This window comes from Macaca mulatta, chromosome 11 (assembly GCF_049350105.2).
Source record: "Macaca mulatta isolate MMU2019108-1 chromosome 11, T2T-MMU8v2.0, whole genome shotgun sequence".
Classification (NCBI taxonomy): Eukaryota; Metazoa; Chordata; class Mammalia; order Primates; family Cercopithecidae; genus Macaca; species Macaca mulatta.
The window spans coordinates 131,921,524-131,941,182 of record NC_133416.1 but is presented as its reverse complement, the minus strand read 5'-3'; the positions used below and the strand labels follow the sequence as shown (position 1 = coordinate 131,941,182).

Genomic DNA, 19,659 nt, shown 5'->3' with positions numbered 1-19,659 from the left:
TTCTGTTGTTTGAAGCCACGCAGCCTGTGGCGGTGCAGCCCAGGGAGCTAATACGCCTGGTGTGTGCCAGGTGCCGTGCCTCTCCATGGCTGTCACACAATAGGGGCTTATTCTGCAGTGAGTGGAGCAAATACCTGCTGAGCGGTGAGGGAGGCCGATGAGGCCGACCTGGCCGAGCTGCAGGGCCCCCGGGGCCTGCCTGTCTTCGCCAGGCCAGGGTGGGGCAGTGGAGGCGCGGGGGCCAGGGTGGGACAGTGGAGGCACGGCCTGTGTTCCCGCCGCGGTTCCGCCCACCCCAGGAGGGCTTTGTGCGTTGGGCTTCTCAGAGTATCAGAGGGTTCTGTCGAGCGTGTGCGCGCGCGCGTGTGCGTGTGTGAATGTGCCGTGGGCGCTCTGCCTGGCATGCTGGTTTTTAATCCTGAGGCTCCCCCACCTGCCACAGGTTCTTCCAATGTCAGCGCCCATTAGTTCCCAGAAAATGTGAGGCACGTGTGGCGCAGAGAGCCCCGCGTGCCTTTCATCCTCCCCACAGCCCGCGGCTGAGCGCTCAGGGCACATCCCGTAGCTCCCACACCTCCACCAGCCCCCGCCTGCCCCCTCACCCTGAGGCTGTAATTCCACCCTCCCCAGGTCTGAACCAGGCCGCCCAAGACACGGAAAATCTATGGAATGTGTCTCGGTGTGGCCTCATCCTGCTGGAGCTGGAGAGGAATGCAGGGGCGGGGGGCCCTATGGAAGCTTCCAGGGCCTCCCGGAAAGGTGCCCCTGCCCGGCCAGGTGGGAAGAGGACACAGGTGTGATGGTTTCTGGCATCACTGTGTTGCTGGCATGCACCTCCGCTGGGCAGAGTCACTCAGTGTGCACCCTACTGTGTGCCAGGCACTGGAAGGGGCTCTGGGTCCAGCAGGAAGCAAGGCTGATGGCCATTCAGAGCTCACGGCCCAAGCTTTCTGCTGTGGATTTGGAAACCTTACCAAAGCCCGCAGTGGCAGGGAACAGGGAATGTGGCCCACTTGGCTCCTGGTGCTGCCCGGCAGACTGCAGTGGGGGCAGGAGGCACTTCTGTGTGTGCTACCTCCTGGCAGGCGTGGCCCGGGGACAGACCCCTGCAGCTGTGCATGGGGAGCCCCTCCGCCTGCCTGCGTGGGATCTGCAGCCCTCCTCCAGCTGGTTCAGGGGCCAGCAGGGGCCCTGGGGCTGTGCTTGGTGGCTTGGATGTGCAGAGGCCTGCTTGGGCCCTTGGTGTCCCCGTTGGGTATCCCGGCCACCTGATATCTGCAAGTCCCTTAACCTCACCCAGGCACCGTCTTCTTCTCCTCGGAGGTCTGATCCTGCTGACTCTGCATGGCTGAACACCTGCTGTTCCCCAGGCACCTCTCGGTATGCCACAGGCACAGGGTCCTCGCAGTGGGCCTGTGGAGCAGGACTCCTGCAGCAAGCTGTATTCGCGACCTGCAGAGTCAACCTCCCTCCTGACTTTTCACTCACCTGCCCATTTCCCCTTCTCTGTCGCCGTTGCCCTGATCCCCCAGTGTCCCCTCTCTTGGACATTTGCTGGAGCCTCCCCAGGTCTCCCTGATCCACTCTTGCTCACCGCAGTGCCTGCTCGTAAAACACTCTGACCCTTTACTCTCCCCCTCAACCACCTTCTGTGGCTCCCCACTGCCCTGAGAACAAAATCCATCCTTACCCGGGCCCATGGGGCCCTGAGTGACTCTGTCCCCACCTCCCCCCATATTCACTCAATGAATTTCTCAAACATAAATGGCACCTGTGCTCACCCCCAGGCCCTGGCTCATCCCTGGGCCTGCGCTCACCCCCCACCCTGTGCCTGTGCTCACCCCTGGGCCTGTGCTCAGCCCCCACCGCTGGCGCTCACCTCCCTGCTCTTGCTCAGTGGCGCCTCCTGCTGGAGTGCTCTCCATACCCTCTCCTTCACCCTCTGGAAGTTCTTCCTCATATCCCCCGGCTCTCCCTAGGGCTGGGCAGAGTCCCTGGCCTGAGACCCTCCAGGGCCTGGATCCTGCCGGGTTCACATGAAGTCCCCAGAGCTAGCCCGGGGCTCAGCAGAGACCCCAGAGTGTCTGTAAATAAATGAATGCCGCCCACCCTTTCTGACCCCACCGCAGCCAGACCCAGCGGTGACATGGGGCATTTGTGTCTGAATTCCCACTTCCACCCGGATCCATCCTCAGAACCTCCTTTGGCCAGGACCAGATCCTGGAGACCCTGGAGAGGCTCCCTCATCCTCTCCTGCTCCCATCTTTGAGGAAACGATGTCATCATTTTTTTTGGCATTCACTTCCAAACCTGCTGATGAAAAGTCAAAGCTTATTTTTTCCCCTATTTGCAGTGCTGTGCACCTGCCTCCTCTGTCAAGTTTCAAAACTTTTGCATCACTGCCCTATAAAATCCTGTACCCGTTAACAGGCCCCATTCCTGCCTCACCCTGCCCTCCTGGTAGCCACCAGTCTCCTTTCTGCCTCAGTGGATGTGCCTGTTCTGGATATTTCATATACATGCAGTCATGCAGTACATGGCCTTTTGTGTCTGGCCTCTTTGGTTCAGCATAACATTTTCTGGTTACGCATGGTGTAGCGCTCAGTCGTCCTTCGTTCCTCTTTATGGCTGAATAATACTCCATCGTACGGATGGACTGGAATTTTTGCTGGGTCTGCCTTTTGGCTACTGTGAATTCTGTTGCCATGAACGTGCATACCATGTTTTGTTTGAGTCCCTGTTTCCAGTTCTTTGGGGTGGATGCCTGGGAATGGAATTGGTGGGTCATATGGTTATTCTATGTTTAAATTTTTGAGGAACCGCCAAACCGTTTCCCTAACATTTGTTTTTTTTCAAGTTGGCAGGAAACGTGGCTCAGGTCGGGAGGGGTTGGAAACTGGGTTTCCTAAGCTCGTGGTGAGTGAGGGTGGCACGAGGTTACTGGAGTCGTTCCCTGTTCAGCCCCACTGGCAAGTGAGGACGCTGGGCGGGGGGCTGGTGGGGGAACCCCTTGGTAGGTGAGGGGCCGAGGTTCCAACCCCATGTTCCGGGGCAGGCACTATGTAAATCCCAGGCATTGGAAAGCCAGCCAGCCGCGGGGTGCTTTAGGAAGGTGTCACCCTGCCTGGTCTCTGGTGCCCGTGTGCACCGTGGCGTGTGTCAGGGGCCTGTCACCCCCAGGCAGCATCTCACTGGGCAAAGGGGGAAAGAAAAGCTGTAGTAAATGAGACCTCTCGGCCACCTTGTGCAACTCAAAATCCAATCGCAATTTGGAAGTGGCCCGTGGTGCCCTTGGAAGAGGGGCAGACCTCGGGAACAGCACCCTGCAGAAGTGATGGCCTCATCTCCTCCGAGAGACCGGGAGCTGTTTAACACCTAGAGAGAAGGGAATCGAATTTACTTTGCTGCATGAGATGAGCAGGGTCTGCAGACTTTGAGCGGAGCTCTAGCAAAAAGAATTTTAGAACAGGGCTGGGTCTTGGTGGCCACAGCTGTCCTCTCTCGCAGGGCCAGACTCTTGCTTCCGGCTGCAGAAAGGATGTCTCATTGCTCTTGGGGCCGGGCAGGGCTAGCTGTGCCTTGCCTCCCCATCATAGCGTCACTGGTGACTGGGCTGCAGCTGTATCATTGACAGTCCTGGTGACAGTAGTACTGGGAGTTCTGGTTTGCTGAGCACTTACTGTGTGCTGGGCGCTGCTGAGTGCCTCCTCTCCGCCACCTGGCCTTTCCTGGGGTCCTCGCAGGAGGACTTAGGCAGTCGGAATATGCACAGACATCTTCAGTAGTGCATTTGTGATTCCGATGCCTTCCTATTTATTCCACATAGTACTGGTTTCCATATATCCATGCTGATAATACGCTTCTCTTTAAATTATGCCTAACTAAATGAAAATGACAGGCCTGGGGCTAGATGGCTGCGGCCTGGGTAATCTCTATACCAAAGTCCCTATGCAAAAGTGGCACATGAATATCTGATGTTTAGGGAACACTGCGTGTTTGGAGGTTCAGAGAGGGCAAGTGACTTACCCAAGGCCACGCAGCTTAGCGATGGTGGAGCGGGACGTGTTCCCATGTTCACGGGAATTGCGCCGCACATCTTGTCTCGGGGCTGGGAAAGCCCACGCAGGCAGGACTGAGGTGGTGGTAGATGTGTCAGTCTTGGCTCTGGAATTCCTTGGCTTTTCTGTGTTTGAAGGATGGACAGCAGCCAGTTGAAGGGTCGCCTCCTCTGCGACTCCTTCTTTCTCTGTGTGAGCCCAAACTCTTGGTGGCACGTGACAGAAACCCAGCTTGGGCTGCCAAAGACAAAACGCGCAGAGGGAGTGCCCTGGCTCCCCTAAGGAAGCGAGCAGGCTTCGACCTGCCTCTGGCCACCATCGGACACAACCTGCCCTTTTGCCCTGCCTTCCTGTGGGTGGGTGTGGATCTCAGGCAGGCTCCTGCTGCATAGTGGCCCCCAGAGCTCCAGGCTTTCATTCCCAGCTTAGATCCCCGGCAGAGAGCAGCTTTCTCCTGATTCCAGCATCAAAAGTCTCAAGGCAGATTCTCATTGACTCCTATTGAGTCATAGGCTCATCCCTGAGCCAGTCGCTGGCCCAGGAGCGTGTAGGACTCTGATTGGCCACGACCGGGTCACATGACCATCCCTGGAGCCTGGGGAGGGAGGAAGGGTCAAGTCTACACTAATGAGAGAGGGGGTGGGGCCTGGGAGGCAGTCAGGGCCCCCAACCTTAACCTTCCTCCCATTGCCCCTCCACATGAGGCCTCCAGGGCATGCCTGCTTGGAGGACGGTCACCCTCTTCAGGTCGGGGGAGGGGGTGTTCTGATGAAATTGCAGGGCTGGGTATACTGTTTCCTCTCCTGACCCCTAACCTTGTATAATGCAGCCTCAGTCCTCCGCCGTGGAGGCCCACATCCAGGCGCTGGGTCCCTGTGCCAGGGTGCATTTCCCTCAGCACTGGGGCAGGGGGTGTGCAGTTGTGGGGGTGCTAGAGAGGGATTTGCATGAGGCAGGACCCAATGGACACACCTTTTCTGAGGGGCTGGTTCAGAGAGAGTGTGGAGGGGGCCTCGGTCTGGGATGGGACCCTGTTGTAAGCCCAGCAGGCGGCGTGGAGCTGTGGCTGGCAGAGGAAGGGGAGAAGCCTTGTTGGGGGCGGGGGGGCTTAGGGGTTTCCTAGCAAAGGCAGCTTCGGAGTAGGGGCCACCGTGGGTCCCTGGCTGGGCCGTGTCTTCTCTGTGGGGCTGTTTTTCCATCTGTGAAGCTGCCAGCCTCCCTCGTGTTACTCCTCTGGCATGGCCATGAGTAGATCCTCTCCCATGGAAGGCGCCAGTATCTGCCCCAGGAGCCGTTTGGGGTACCTATCCCTAGGCTGCAGGACCTGACTGACTGTCATTCTGCCCTTGGCTCTTCCTGGCGTAGCCCTCTGTGTCCTAATCCCACCTCCCAGCTTGCGTCTGGCTAACCTCATATCAGTCTTGCCCCATGTCATGGTATCAGCCTCCTGCACAGGGTCACAGCCTTGCCCGGATCATGCTGTGGCCTGTGGCCCGCCCGAGCTGGCCCTGGCCCCTGCTGCCGGGTTCAGCGGTGCTGTCCCTGCTGGCTGCCCCTCCTGGGACAGGTGCTTTCTGGGAACTCTGCCCCGTGACTCAGAAACCCGGGGGGCCATGGAGTGAGGTTGGGTGGGCTGAGGGGGGCTGGGAGCCATCTGAGTGGTGGTGAGGGCCCGGGTGGGGAGGAGGCCTCTGGTCCCTTGCGTGGCTTGCATGGCTCGGAGGGACCTTGAACGCCACGCCTGTCTTCTGGTGCTGCCGGAGAGCAGGTGAGTGTGGCAGTGGATGAAGGAGGATCCAGGCAGGCCCTTGGGTGCCTGCATGTCCTCATGGGACCACAGGAACGACTTGGGAACGCACGTGCGGAGGAGCCGCCTGCCCCGTGGCTGATCTTGTTTTTCCTTTCTTGTTTTCTCACAGGTGCCAGTGACGGGGTGGCCTGTGAGCTGATGACGAGGACTGGCTTTTAATCCTTGGTGGCGATTAAGAGAAAGCTTATCGGGGCCTGGGAGCCACCCTGACCCCCACCACCATGTCGGGATCCACACAGCCTGTGGCACAGACGTGGAGGGCCACTGAACCCCGCTACCCGCCCCACAGCCTTTCCTACCCAGTGCAGATCGCCCGGACGCACACGGTAAGAGGGTGCACGTATGTGTGCCTGGGGCTACCTTTGAGACCCTTTTTCCATTCCACTGAGTCTTCACCCCTTCCTTTCTCCTGGGAGCCAGGCTCGCATGGCTCTGAGCCTCCCAGGGCACAGGGGAGGCCTCCACAGAGACTCCTGGTGTCTGAAGCCTTTTCTAGAACATCTGGTAAAATCTCTTTGCTCCCATTTTAAAGCTGGGAAGATGGAGGCTGGGGCCAGGCTGAGCTGGGGCTCTGCCCTCTCTTGACTGGCAGTGGGATTGGCACGTGAATGTGGAGCTCCTGCTGTGTTCACTGTCCTGCAGCCCAGCCTCACCTCTGCTCCCCCGCTGCCGCAGGATTGGGTAGGATTGGGTAGGATTGGGGTGACTTCTGGGGGGCAAGGGGGCCTAATAGGTCACAGCTCCCCTTCCTTGCTGTCCTCCCGTCCCGTGTGTATTCGCCTTGGTGAGGCTCGAGGCTCTGAGATGAGGAGGCCCCGCACAGGTTGCGTTTCTGCCTCCCTGACACGAGGGTCCAGGGTGCTGGCTGTGTCTTCGGGGAGCCCGCCCCGTGGCCGGGGCAGATGGCCTGTCCTGGAAGCAGATGGGCCTCGGTGCCTGCCCACGTGTGTGCCCTGGTCGGGTCTCCTAAGCCGCACCCCACCCCGCCTCACCTCCCAGCGGGGGCCCCATTTCCTGCCTCTTCTCTCACTGCGTGGTGTGGCTAGGACAATGGGCCTTGGTTGGCATTTACGAGGTACCTGCTATATACCATGTCTCTGGGTGTTTGCCAAGCGGCTTTCAGAGTTGTGGACCTCCCCCTTGTGACCTCCTGGCTGCTGAGTGATGGATGTGAGGCCTGGAGGTCACAGCTGGAGCGGAAGCTGACTCTGCCGGCCACCGTGGGGGTACGTGTGTGCGTGTGTGTGCATGTGTCTGTCCTGCCTGTCTGGTGTGGTCCCCTCTTGTGAGAACCAGAAAGGAAGCTGTGTGGGAGGACTTTTCCATCAGTAAGCGAGAAGGTTTTGCATATGAGCTCACTGGCCCTGCCTGGGGGAGTCCCTGACACAGTGGCCTCCTGTAGGTTTGGGCCCCTGGGACGCTTTGCAGAGCCGGCTGTCGTCAGTGGGTGCATTGTGGATCCCTCTTAGGACGGCATTTCCCTGTGTAGAGTCATTGCATTCTCCCCAGCGGCCCCGTGAAAGAGCAGCTCGCGCTGTCATCCCACTTTGCAGATGAGGAGACCGAGGCCCAAGAGGTTCAATCACAGGCCTCAAGTGTGATTGCAATTGCCCTAAGTGGGGAGGCTGCCACAGCATCGGGGCTCCAAGCCTCTGTGTCCCCCCACTCCCCCATGCCTTTATTTATTGAGCACCTACTGTGTGCCCAGGGCTAAGGAATAGACTCCCGGTAGGAAACGATTTCATATTTTGTCATCATGGTCTTTATCTGTCACCACCACCAACAAAAAGAAGAGCTCTTGTTAGCTGAGCACCTACTACAGGTCAAATGTTCAAAGCCCCGAGTGTATATGGTTGTGTGCCTTCCCCCGATCACCCCAGAGTGGTACGACTATCACGCTCTGTGTTTTGTCAATGGGAAAACATTTCACAGGGTAGGAAACTGGACGAGTTGCGTAACCTCTCTGAACCTCAGTTTTGTCACCCATAAAGCGGGGGTACTCAGAGTACCCGTCTCCTAGATTCTCATGAGGGGTAAAGGGGATATGTTGAATGTTCTTAAGATGGCGCCTGGCTCAGGGCCAGCCCACTCTGTCCGTTTGCCGCTGCCATTCCTTGGTCTTGTTGCTGTTCCTGCTGCTGCCCAGAGGGGAACCTGCCTGCCCCGAGGGGAGGGGCACTGGCAGGGCCACTGGCTTCTGGTTTCTTGTCCTGTCCTGTGGAGGTTCCCACTCTCCTCCACCGCCCCCACCCCACTCCTAGCCTTGGGGAGTCCTCAGGCTGCTGTAGCCTCTGCCCTCCCACTTCTCCTGCCCTTTGCCCCAACTGGGCCCTCGGGGTCACTGGCTGAGCCTAGATACCTCCCATTCTTCTCCTGCTGGGCTGTCAGTGACGCAGGGTATGGGTGGACAGGGCCAAGCGCTCACCACCCCCTCCAGGCAAGAGGCCAGGGAGTGAGCGGGGCCCAGCCTGGCAGCCACAGGTGAGAACATTCCTGTCCTTGTGTGGGGGCAGCAGGGCCCACCTGTGTGTGCTCCTCCCTGGGGGAGCCGCCCCTCATCGGACCCTCCTGCCTCATGGTAGGGCTGCCCATCCAGGGAACCCTGCTTGTCTCTTGAAGGGTAGGAGGAAGGGTTCTGGGCACTCTCAGAAGGGCCCTGCTACCCTGGGCATATTGCAGCGTGGAGCCACTTTCTTGCTGCGGGTTGGAGGTGAGCTGGGGGCTGTGATCTGGAGGCTCCTCCCTGGCAGCCCCTCAGCCCCCAAACCCTTCCTGTCCTTTTAACGGGCGAGACCCACTTCCAAAGATACCACCCTCTTCCCGAGCTCCTCATCAAGCCACAGAAAGACAGACCCCCGGGGAAGGGGACGGTCAGTGGCGGGAACCTGGCTGTCCTGGTTCCTTGTACAGTAGCTGAGGCCATTGTGCTGGGATCCACGAGATGCCTCAGTGACCCTCCCAGATTCAGGTCACCCCACACATACTCCCGACAGGCCTGCCTCCTGGGACAGCCCCTCCTGTCCGGAGCATCCTCTTCCTGGCGCTTTGGGCACGGGGCTGCTTTGATGGCAGGTCTTCCCTGGAGCCTGTGAGACCTCAGTGTGTCTTCGAATCCCTCTCCGCGTCCAGCTTGCTGAGTGGCATTGGCCCGCTCACAGCCATGTGGAACGGCCTCAGTTTCCCCACCTGCAGTACCGGTGTCCTGGTGGGTCTGCGCATCGGTGGCAGTGTCTGTGTGCGGCAGGCACGGGGTAGTCATCTCTTTCCTCCTGGAAGGGTGGCAGGAGACCCAAGCAGAGCCTCTTCCCCCTGGGGAACCACAGGACCCTGGATGCCGAGCCGGCGGTGGAATGGTGCGGGCCGTGTAAGCCGCTGCCTCTGCCCGTGCTCTGCCCTGGCGTCATCTGCGGGCTGCTGGTGAGTGATTCCCAGCGCAAATGGGAGGCTTCACTTAGAGGGGGCTTGCAGACAGAGGCCTGGACCCTGAGACCATGGAAAGCCCCCAGGTTCCCTGACTCAGCCTCAGCCATGCTCCAGGCTTCTATATGCATCATCCCTGCCCTCCCGCTTCCCACCTGCCGCATCCCTCCGTGCCCCGTTCTCTCCATCCTCAGGGCTCCAGCTTCTCAGCTTCTCTCCGTGACAGTTAGCAGGACCCTATGTCTCTCCCTGAGGGTCCTCGAGAAGCTAGGGTCTCCAGGGTTGAGGGTCCAGTAACAAAACGCTCACAGCTTTTGTTTTCCTGGAGATCAACGCATCCTCCTCTCCTGGCCTCCTTTCAGGCTTTCTGTGGCCCAATTCCATTCTGCCTTCTTCGGGTCCTCTGGGACCCTGAACGCTCCTGAGCTCCTCCAGACCTTGGGCTAAACGAATGCAGTTAAAAGCAGGGACACAGAGTCTGAATGCCAGCGTGACCCTTTTCTGCTGTGCGGCCTTGGGCAAGTTACTTAACCTCTCTATGCCACAGTATTGAAGACTGGTTCATAGCACCGGTTCTGGAGCCACGTCCTGCCCTAGTGATGTCCTAGCTGTGAAACCGGGGGCAAGTGGCCTTACCGTCCCGTGCCTCAGTTTCCCCATCAGTTGAGCAAGGATGGTTTTAAGATTGAGAAAATCCAGTTAGTTGATAGGTGCAGAGCCCTTCGCACAGGGTCTGGACAGAGTAAGCAGACATTTGATATAATCAATAATGTAATGATGACGATGCTATTCTTACAACATCGCCTTTAGTAGCCTTTTCTGTCTTGCCCCAAGGGTACACTCTGGGCTTTGCCCCTAGGGCAGGGGTGAGCACACCTTCTCTGTAAATATTTCAGGCTTTGCAGGCCATGCAGCTGCCCTTCTCGGCCAGTACGGTGTGAAAGCAGCTCAGCCAGGGCGTAAGGGAGTGGGCGTGGCCTGCGCCTGTGACACTGGACACCGCTGGCCAGGCCTGCCTTGGCCTTGCGCCCTAGTGTGCTGACTCTTGGCCTAGATTAGCGCTTATCAGACTCCTATAGGAAGGACTGGTCTGTTTCGTTTCCAGTTTGTCACAAATCGATACGGGGTCCCATTGCACAGATGCAGACCCGGTCCGGCAGGGTCAGAGTTGGTTGTGCCCTCGGATGCCAGGGTTGCGCCGACCCCAGGGTCTGCATGCTGTCATGTTCTGTGCCCACCTTGTTGCGGTCGGCAATGTTGCAGACCTTTGGTGGAGTAGTACTGCCCTGGGCCAAGGCTCCCAGACCCTGGAGACTGCCTGGGCCAGGCTGGGACAGGTGGGCACGTGGGGGTCACTGGGAGAGGCTAGACTGCGGAAGGCTTTGCAGTGTCCTGAGTGCCCTGGGGGGTCCTCCATTAGCTTCATGGCCCCTCTTGCAGCTCAGTTCCTGCTGCTTGGTGATGGCTTTTAAGAGGCTGTGGAGGGATGATTTGGCCCTCAAAAGAGAGGCTGGTGGGAGCTCCCATGCTGGGGGAGATTCATTCATTCGTTCATTCATTCATTCATTCATTCATTGAGAGCTCCCATGCTGGGAGATCCATCCATCCATCCATCCATCCATCCATCCATCCATCCATCCATCCATCCATCCATCCGGCAAATACTTATCGGGTGTCTTGGGCCCATCCTCTTCCAGGCCCTTGCAGTGCAGCTGTGAACAGAACAGGTAAGCATCCCTGTCTCAGGGAGCTGACCTCCTCGTGGGGAATGGCAAGTTGGGAAGGAGACGAAGGGAAGGGCTGAGGTTGGGGGAGCCCACATTTAAGTAGAGGGTTGGGGAGGAGCCTCACTGAGAAGCTGCTTTTGGAGCTGAACCTGGAGGACGGGAGAGGGCCAGGCATGTGGGAATCTGGCTGAGGAATGTTCCAGGTAGCAGGAACAGCATGTGCAAAGGTCCTGAGTTGGGAGCTCTCTTGACTGCAGCCGCCATCATTCCGGGAGAGACCCATGAATGCAGCCAGGGTCTAGGAACGGGCTGAGTTCTTCCTTTGCTTTCCCATGAATTCAGGGTCTAGGAATGGGCTGAGTTCTTCCTTTGCTTTCAGTGTGCAGTCCCAGGCATTCCCGTGACATCTTCTGGAGTAAGGAGCCCTATCCAGGAGCCAGAGAGGGGCACTCCTTTCCCGCAAAGGAACTTCTCCCAGCCCATGTTCAAACATTTCCCGCGAATCTAGCCCCTTTCTCCTCTTTGCCCCCAGCCACTCCTCCCCACCCTTGGGACCCAGCCAAGAAGGCACCAGCTGGGATTCCCTCCTGGGTGAACAGCTCTTTCTGGTGGCCTCTCACCTTCCCCAGGAGTTTTAAGGGTGTAATTTATTGGGGGCCCTGATTTCCAGCTTCAGACGTGCCGTGGTCAGGGAGAAGCCCTCCGAGGCCAGGGGGCATCACCTGAACGGGTTTTCCTGCCTCCCTTTCTGAGCAGCTGGGTCAGTCTCCCTCTCTCCAAGTCAGATTTGCTGCTGTCCTACTGGGACAGGTTAAGAGCCTGGGGACCGTTCCCTCTTGTCCCTCCTCAGAAAGCCAGCTCAGCCTTTGCCTTGCATCTCAGAACGTACCCCCTTCTTGCTGTGTGGCGTGGACAAGCCACTTACCCTCTCTGTGCCTCTGTATTCTCATCTTTGTGTGGGGCTTCTTGTAATATCCACCTCACAGGGCTGCTGTAGGGATGAAATTAATATATTTCAAGCATTTAGCTGCAGGTGCACACAGGCAACTTATTACTGTGGGGTATTATTGTTGTTTTTATGATTAATGTTGTCACGCGGGGAGCTCTCCTGCTCGGAGACATGGCGAGGTGGTTTCCAGCCTGGGTGTATTCCAGCTCATGGGACCCCTGGGGCCCCACCTTGAGTCAGTTTCTCTGGTGGGGCCTCCCTGATTCTTGCCTTCCCCTAGAACCTCCAGGCACTCTTGTCGGGGGAGTCCCTGGGCTCAACCCTGGTGACCTGCTTCAAGCCTCATGGTGGGGGCCAGTGTGGACTGAGTGTCTCCCAGGTTTAGGGTCCAGTAACAAAATGCCCACAGATCTCGGGCAGAAACGGCCCCCAAGATGCTCCTGGGAGGATCTACTAAATTGGGAAACGAAGGCCAAAGGGTTCATGCAGAGGCCTCCCCAGCCCCCGCTTTGGGCCTCCTCCACCATGGTTGGCTGCTGTGAGCACTATCTGGCCGAGGCCCTCTTCCGAGGGACTGGACCATCTGCCCTGCCTCTCTGCCCACTTGGCCTTGGTACGGGAGAGCTGGGCGGAGAGGATCCTCCTGGCAGACTGCGAGGCCTGCTGCTTTCTTCTCACACCTCTGTGTGTGTGGCAAGGTCTTGGCTTGGCAGCTGCGTCATCGTCAGCCCAGTGGCCTCCTCCACTCCCTCCCTCCAGCCCCGTCTTCTCCCTTCTCCTCCCACTGAGAGCACCCGGAGTCTTGTGCTAGACACTGCGGGATGCAGGAGGAGGCTCGTGCCTTTTCTGCTTTCCGCAGGCTGCCCTCAGCCTTGGGGGAATCCCTCAGAGAGGTGAAGAAGATGAGTGTAGGAGGTGCCGGCCTCCTTTAATCTGGGCTGGGCACCCATTTCAAAGAGGAGAAACTGAGGCCCAGAGGGTTCGAATAACAGGGCCAAAGACATACCTTCTGTTGGAGGCCTTGCAGCTTTTGGTGTCTACATTGGACTGTCCAGGGAGGTCCTTTCCCCGACTTTTCCAGCTTCTGAGGCTGCCAGGGTCCCCATGGATTCCACTTGCTCATCCTTCCTGGCTTCTGGGCTCCTGGGCTCTTATGTGCTGATTTTGTTGGGTCTGCAACAGATACGTGATCAACGCATCTACCTGGCATTGTGTCTGATTCTCTTTGCAAAAATAACTGCCTTGTTGAAAAAGCCAGACAACAAAAGAATGACTAGATTTTTATGGAAAATCGGGAAAATTCAAGGAAGGTGCCAAGAAGAAATGAAGTCACCTGCAATCCCACTCTCTGAAGCCTCACCTGTGTCAGACATCACTAACTGATTACCGCAAACAGCATAACTGAGTGTTCCAGGCAGGCAGGACTAATCGATTGGGATTGGTGCATAAGTGAAGCCTGCCTTGTTTAGTTTAAGAGACTTGTTACTGTCTTTTTTTTTTTTTAAACACAGTTTAATGTTTCTCAAATCTGGGTGTACTTGGCAATCGGTATACATTTAATTTGTTGATACTGAGTTTTCTCCCCTATGATAATGGATAATGTGTTAAAGAAAAAAGTATTTGGACACTTGTTAAGCAGGAAGACTATACAGGACAATTGTGCTGTCAGTGTCCAGACTGTCACAATAAGGGAGAGAGACCGGGCTCAGCTCCAAATACGGCCAAGACAGCTGGGGCCTCATAGCCTAGCCGCAGGGCGGAGGGAGGGGTCAGTGGATGGAAAATTACTAAGAGGAGCGCTTGAGGGTGGGGGGTTCCTCTAGACTGACTTACCAGGATTCCTGCAGCTGGGCAGAGCCCCGCGAGGCCAAGGCCAAGGTCGAGGCCCTGTGGAGAGAGGATGGGTTAGAGGAGCTTGACTCTGGTGTGGGCAAGGAGAGTCTTCGTCAAATGGACGGCGGTGTGTTATTAAAGGAGGAGGGTTTGCCTGAGGCTTACCCTTCTGGCTGTGATACGAGCCTTACCTGCGGGAGTTTCTCTTTTACAGGGCAGGCTTGGGGTCAGGGGGCGCTTCGTTCTGAAACCTGGTCTTTGGGCCTCGCTGGCCATTGGCTGTTTGTCGCTGTCACTCACCACCATCCATCCTTCTCCTGGCGAGTGAGGCCCGAGCCTCGTTCCCTCACGTGGGCATCACTTACCCACCCTGCCAAGAGCTGGGCATCTAGGTTGGGCCTTTTCCCAGTTGTTGCTGCAAATGCGTTTCTGTTTTTACAAATAATGCTGCCCCATATGCACCTTCTGTCCTGTCTTCCCAGGCCTGCATTTCCAAGCTGCAGCTCCTCAGGCCAGAGGGACCCATTGCCTGGCAGGGGTAGGATGGGGTGGGAGGGTAGAAAAGTGAAGACAGCTTCCTCTACTCTCTCCTCCTGCAATCAGCGCCAACGTGGCTGGCAGACAGACACCGTGGTCAGGATGGTTCCAGGCCTGTACTAGCCTGTGGCCTCAGACAGCCCCATCAGCCCTCCCAGACTTGATGGTCTCACCTGGAAGGTGGGCGTGATCGTGAGACTGTGGGAGGCTGTGTGGGAAGGACGCAGCCCAGGGCCCTTCAGCCATCTGTGTTCCTTCTTCTCCTTGGCGTTCAGCCCCAGGGGTAGCCTCTGGCCAGACGGTCCCTGAAGTTCCCTGCAGGACTTGGGCTTATCTGTCTAGGGCAGGAGCGAGCCTAAGCAGGGAGTCCACGGCCTTGCCTGCTGTGCCCCACCATGCCCGTGCCCGCCTGCGCTCACCGCTCCTCTGTCCCCTCCTGCAGGACGTCGGGCTCCTGGAGTACCAGCACCACTCCCGCGACTATGCCTCCCACCTGTCGCCTGGCTCCATCATCCAGCCGCAGCGGCGGAGGCCCTCCCTGCTGTCCGAGTTCCAGCCCGGGAATGAACGGTGAGGAGAGTTGCTGCCTCCTTGTCCCTTCTCTGGAGCCCCTTCTCAGATGGAGAAGCAGAGGCCCGTGGTGGAGCAGGAGCACCCAGGGTCCTGTGAAATGAGGGGGTGTCGGGCCATGTGTTCACCCTTGACCAGGTGTGGCCGGGGTGAGGATGAGGACGAGCAGGGAAGAGCCACATGGCCCTCAGACTTCCAGCGTGGAACTTCAGTGGGCTCTGTGGGTTTGGGCAGCAGTGGGGACCTCTAAGCTGGGCTGCCGCCGGGCTGGGCTGCTGTGGGAAGATTCGAGTCCACACCTGGTGCCCCTGGGGCCCCGCCCTCCCCTCCCATTCCTCCTTCTTCTCCAGCTGGCAGAGGACGCCCCCTGGTGTGTGCCTGTGCCGGGCCAGCCTTACTTTCCTTGATCCAGGTGGGAGGGGAATCAACAGGTGAGGTGGGGGCGTGGGAGGGAGGTGGGGCGGGGAGCTGGGGGGACTACAGCAAGGGGAGGGCCAGGGCTGGGCCGGAGCCAGCTCTCCATACATTTATTTGGGATCGTTAGGCCATGTTCTTTCTCCCACCATCTCCAGGAGCTTCTGCTAGAGACGGCGGAAGTGTGGGGAATTGTGCCTGTTTCTCAGATGGAGAAGCTGAGGCTGCGAGTTTGAGGATGGGCCCTTGTTTACTCAGCCAGGACTAGAAGTCGAGGCACCAGGCCCCAGCCCTTCATGGTACCATGGAGGTGTCCCAGGGCCCCAGAGCAGGCGGGGCTGGTGAAGTCAAGTGGGTGCAGGTGTCTGGAGGAGGAGGGGAGGCGGAGGCAGTGTGCCTTCTGTGCCTGGATTGGTTTCCTGGGGCTGCCATCACAGCGTGCCACAAACTGGGTAGCTTCAAGCCACATAAGTGCATTCCCGTGATCTGAAGTCAGGGCGTCCGCAGGGCCGCGCCCCCTCGGAAGCCTTGAGGGGAGGACGCTTTTCTGTCTCCTCCAGTTTCTGGGGGCTACAGGCATTCCTCGTCTGTGGCTGCGTCACTCCAATCTCTGCCTCTGCCTCACGTGGCCATTTCCTTGTCTGTCTCCATGTTCTCTTGTCGTGTTACAAGGACCCCAGTCATCCTAATCCAGGATGGCCTCCTGTTAGCTTAATTCCATCTGCAATGACTCTAGGTCCAAAGAAGGTCTTATTTTGAGGTTCCAGTGGCCATGGATTTTGGGAGGACATTATTCGAGCCACTGCAGTGCTGCTGTCATGTTTAAGTGAAAACACCATGCACTTCCTGCCAAGCACCGTGTAATGGTGAAGCCCTAGGTTCTGGGCCTTGAAGAGGGGGATGTCTTGGGGCCCAGCTTTGGAGGGACAAGGACTTAAGGGAGGTGAGCCTAGAGGGGTGGTTACCTCGCCCCACTGGGTGGGGCCAGCAACATGGCCCCAGCCTATGCGGCAGTGGGCAGAGTTTAGTCAATCTACAGCACTGATTGAACACCTACTGTGCGCCAGTACCTGGGGACAGCCATGAACAAGACCACCCTGCGTTCATTCTAGGGTGAGGGAGGTGGCCAGGAAACACCTGTGGCCACCGAGCACGTGGGGAGGGCAGTGGAGAGAGAGCGGACAGGCGGGTGTGGTGTGGTCTGGCCCGGGCCAGGAGGCGCCATCTGCACCAAGATGTGAAGGGGAGGGGAGCTCACGTGAAGGGCCTGAGGTCTCAATGCTCCAGGCAGAGTCCAGCAGGTGCAAAGGCCCTGGGGCAGGAGTGAAGTCGGAGGACAGCGAGGGCCAGGCCAGACAGGACTTGTGCAGGAGGGGAACGGCTGTGGATTCCCTGCTCAGCCTCTGGGAAAAGCATTTCAGCAAGGGCCACATTCAGGCTGTTTCTGGTGGGTGATGGCTGGAGCCTGAGAGGTGGAGGCCAGGAGTCCCAGCTCTGTGGGGTGTGCTTAATTAGGCAAGGCCATGCCCTCTCTAGGCACACTGTGGAGGAGCATTCAGGAGAGCCAGTCGCTGGGGATGCTGGGCAGCTCCGGTCTGCACCGGGCTGCTGGGCTGAGTTGAGAAGGTGGTTAGGCCAGGTTCAGCAGCAAGAGTTCTGCAATCGGCCAGCGATGTCTGCCCTGCGTGGGTGAGAGGGAAATGGCATCACGGGTGCTGTTATCTGCGTTAGGCTCACAGTGTTTCCTGAATGAACTGTGTCTGTGAACCACCCGGCAATCTTGTTAAAATGCAGAGTCTGACTCGGTAGGCCACAGGTAGTACTGGAGATTCTGCATTTGTAACCAGCCCCAGGTGGGGACGGTGGGCTGGTCCACGGACCGCCCCGTGTGGCAAGGGTGGGCAGTCACTCTGGGGCGTTCCAGTACCACTGTAGCGCACTCCCTCCCTGTAAACGTGTTTGGTGAATGTGGACCTGAAGGAAGGCAGTGCTGCATTGGAGTCCTGCCCCGCGGTGGGACCGTGGGAGGTGGGCTCCTGTGAGCACCTTTCTCGCAGGATCATACAGAGCACGGCACGCAGTAGGTGCGTGGCGCAGAGGGCAGTCGGGGCCTCGGGAGTTCTCAGCCGCAATCTCCTGTGTGACGCCGATGCTTTAACTCCCGCAGGTCCCAGGAGCTCCACCTGCGGCCAGAGTCCCATTCGTACCTGCCCGAGCTGGGGAAGTCAGAGATGGAGTTCATTGAAAGCAAGCGCCCTCGGCTAGAGCTGCTGCCCGACCCCCTGCTGCGACCGTCACCCCTGTTGGCCGCTGGCCAGCCTGCGGGATCTGAAGACCTCACCAAGGTAAACCTGGGTCCCCAGCTGGGCGCTTGTCTGCCCCTTGAGGTTCTGCTGCTGGTTGGGTTGGGTGGGAGGTGGCGGGTAGGTGTGCAAGGAGGGGGCAGCTCGGGCAAAGGCTTGGAGGTGGGCCAAGCACCAAGTGCACGGAGCTGGGCGGCAGGAGGAGGGCAGGCGCCGGGTCTCTCTGGAGGTGCCAGAGTGTGGGAAGAAGTGGGGAAGGTGTTCCAGGTGGGCAGAGCAGCAAGTGCAAAAGCTCTGGGGCAGGACCAGGCTCGTGGTCATGGGGCAGCTGGCGTGAGGGAGGGGAAAGCTGGGAGGGGAGGGCCTGGGGTGCCGTGGAGCAGAGAGCTGCCGTCTGGTGGGGGAGAGGACGGTCCTGTGGTCGGTGGTCAGCTTTCAGCACATTCTGAGAGCTTCCTCGAGGGCGGGTTGCTTGGTTCTGTGAGTGCTTGGAACAGAGGGCTTAGTGACCCCTGTCTTGAGCCCTGCACAGCAGGCAGCCCCCTGGGCCCCGAACCCAGGCCTGTGAGGCGGACAGCTCGGGGCTCTGCCAGGAGCCTGGGGCTCCTGGATTCTTAAGGGGCAGGGAGGTGAGACTCCAGAGTCCCCCGAAGTGACCTGGGACAGAGTTGGCTCAGCGCTAAAGGGGCGGAGCTTGGTTAGGACATGGCCTGGACACCTAGAGCGACAAAGGCTCCTTCCACTGCCCGGTCCAGCCACTCCTTGGGGCACCACGTGGCACCGGGCTGGCTTGGGTTGAGTCTGCAGCCACCCAGGCCTGAGGGACGGTGGATGCAGTTTGGGCAGGAGGAGTCAGACAACTTTAGGCTCATCTGAATCTCCATGGGGAGGCAGCCTGGCATTGCAGGTGGCCCCAGGCCTCACCTGGACGCTCACCTATCCCAGGGCCCTCCGTCCATCTGCTCTCAGGTGACCCAGGTGTGATTTCCACCACCCCCACCTCCACAGCTGTGTAAACTTTGCACCTTTCTGAGCCCCGTTTCTTCCTCACTGATCTGGGACCTTGTGTGCAGGGTGTCACCTGGTCATCTGGGTAGAGGGCTCGGCTGTGGGCCCCATGCGTGGGGACTACTTGGCACCCATGAGCCGGCATGGGTGGTGGTCTGGCTGCAGGGCCAGGCCACTTGGGCCAGACTCGGCCTTCTCTTGGGAAGAGGGGATACCCGCGTGGACCCTGGGATATCCCTGGGGTGGGCTTGGGCTGGCAGGTGGTTGGGGGGGCCATCCTGGGTCTGGGGTGGCAGGGCTTCCCCTCCTGCTCTGAGTGGCTGTGGCTGCGACATCTGCACACCTGCCAGGTACCCACAGGGCTTCCTCTGGGGCCAGGGGAGGGAGGAGCTGGGGTGTCTGTGTGGTTTTTGGTTGGCTTGGCCTCCCTGTCACTGGGGCAACCCCTGCCTCACCAAGTTGTCGTGGGAAAGTGAAGGAAGGAAAATGAACTCCTAGCCAACAGACCACATGCGCCTGAGAGCCCGCTCAGGAATCTCCCCCGGTGGATGCAGCTGTGTCCTTGTTGGCACTCAGGGACTCCACCCTGGCCACCTCCCTGCTCTCCTGCGTACTTCCAGTCCGTTCTCTGCTCTAAAATATCCCAATTCCAGCCTTCTGCCCATGCCTGAGACCACCCCCAGCCTGAGCTCACCGTTGCTCTCTGGGAACTTTGCAGTAGCGTCCTGCTGGGTGTCCCTGCTCCTGCTTCCCTCTACCTCCTTCAGTTTATCCTCCAAGCAGCAGCCAGAGGGCTCTTGTAAAGGCAGACGCCTGCGTCCTCCTGTGTGTCCCTCCTGTGCTCCAAACCATCCGTGGCTCCTGTCTCAAGCAGGAAAAAGCCAAAATCCTTGCCCTGGGCTGCATATCCGGCATGATCCAGCACCGTCACCTCCCAGACCTCATCTCCCTGCACCAGTCCTCTTAACCACTCACGTATAGCCTCCCAAGCCACCCTGGAATTCCTCTAACACGACAGGCACGTTCCCAC

The 19,659-nt window shown here is 58.7% G+C and overlaps 1 protein-coding gene across 50 annotated transcripts in view; it reads left to right on the top strand.

The window, feature by feature from the left end:
- The window catches only part of NCOR2 (nuclear receptor corepressor 2), a 193,554-nt gene that overhangs the window by 17,752 nt on the left and 156,143 nt on the right, over nucleotides 1–19,659 (top strand). For 38 of the 50 annotated variants that reach the window (XM_077955737.1, XM_077955736.1, XM_077955734.1 and 35 more), the window contains exons 1-2: nucleotides 15,070–15,335; nucleotides 17,486–17,663. In XM_077955737.1, the coding sequence (XP_077811863.1) occupies nucleotides 15,085–15,335; nucleotides 17,486–17,663 (429 nt within the window). In that variant the 5' untranslated portion in view covers nucleotides 15,070–15,084. Of the gene's footprint in view, nucleotides 1–5,977; nucleotides 6,195–14,776; nucleotides 14,905–15,069; nucleotides 15,336–17,485; nucleotides 17,664–19,659 lie in introns of those variants that run through there. The other 12 variants (XM_077955765.1, XM_077955764.1, XM_077955743.1 and 9 more) reach the window with 1 other exon arrangement.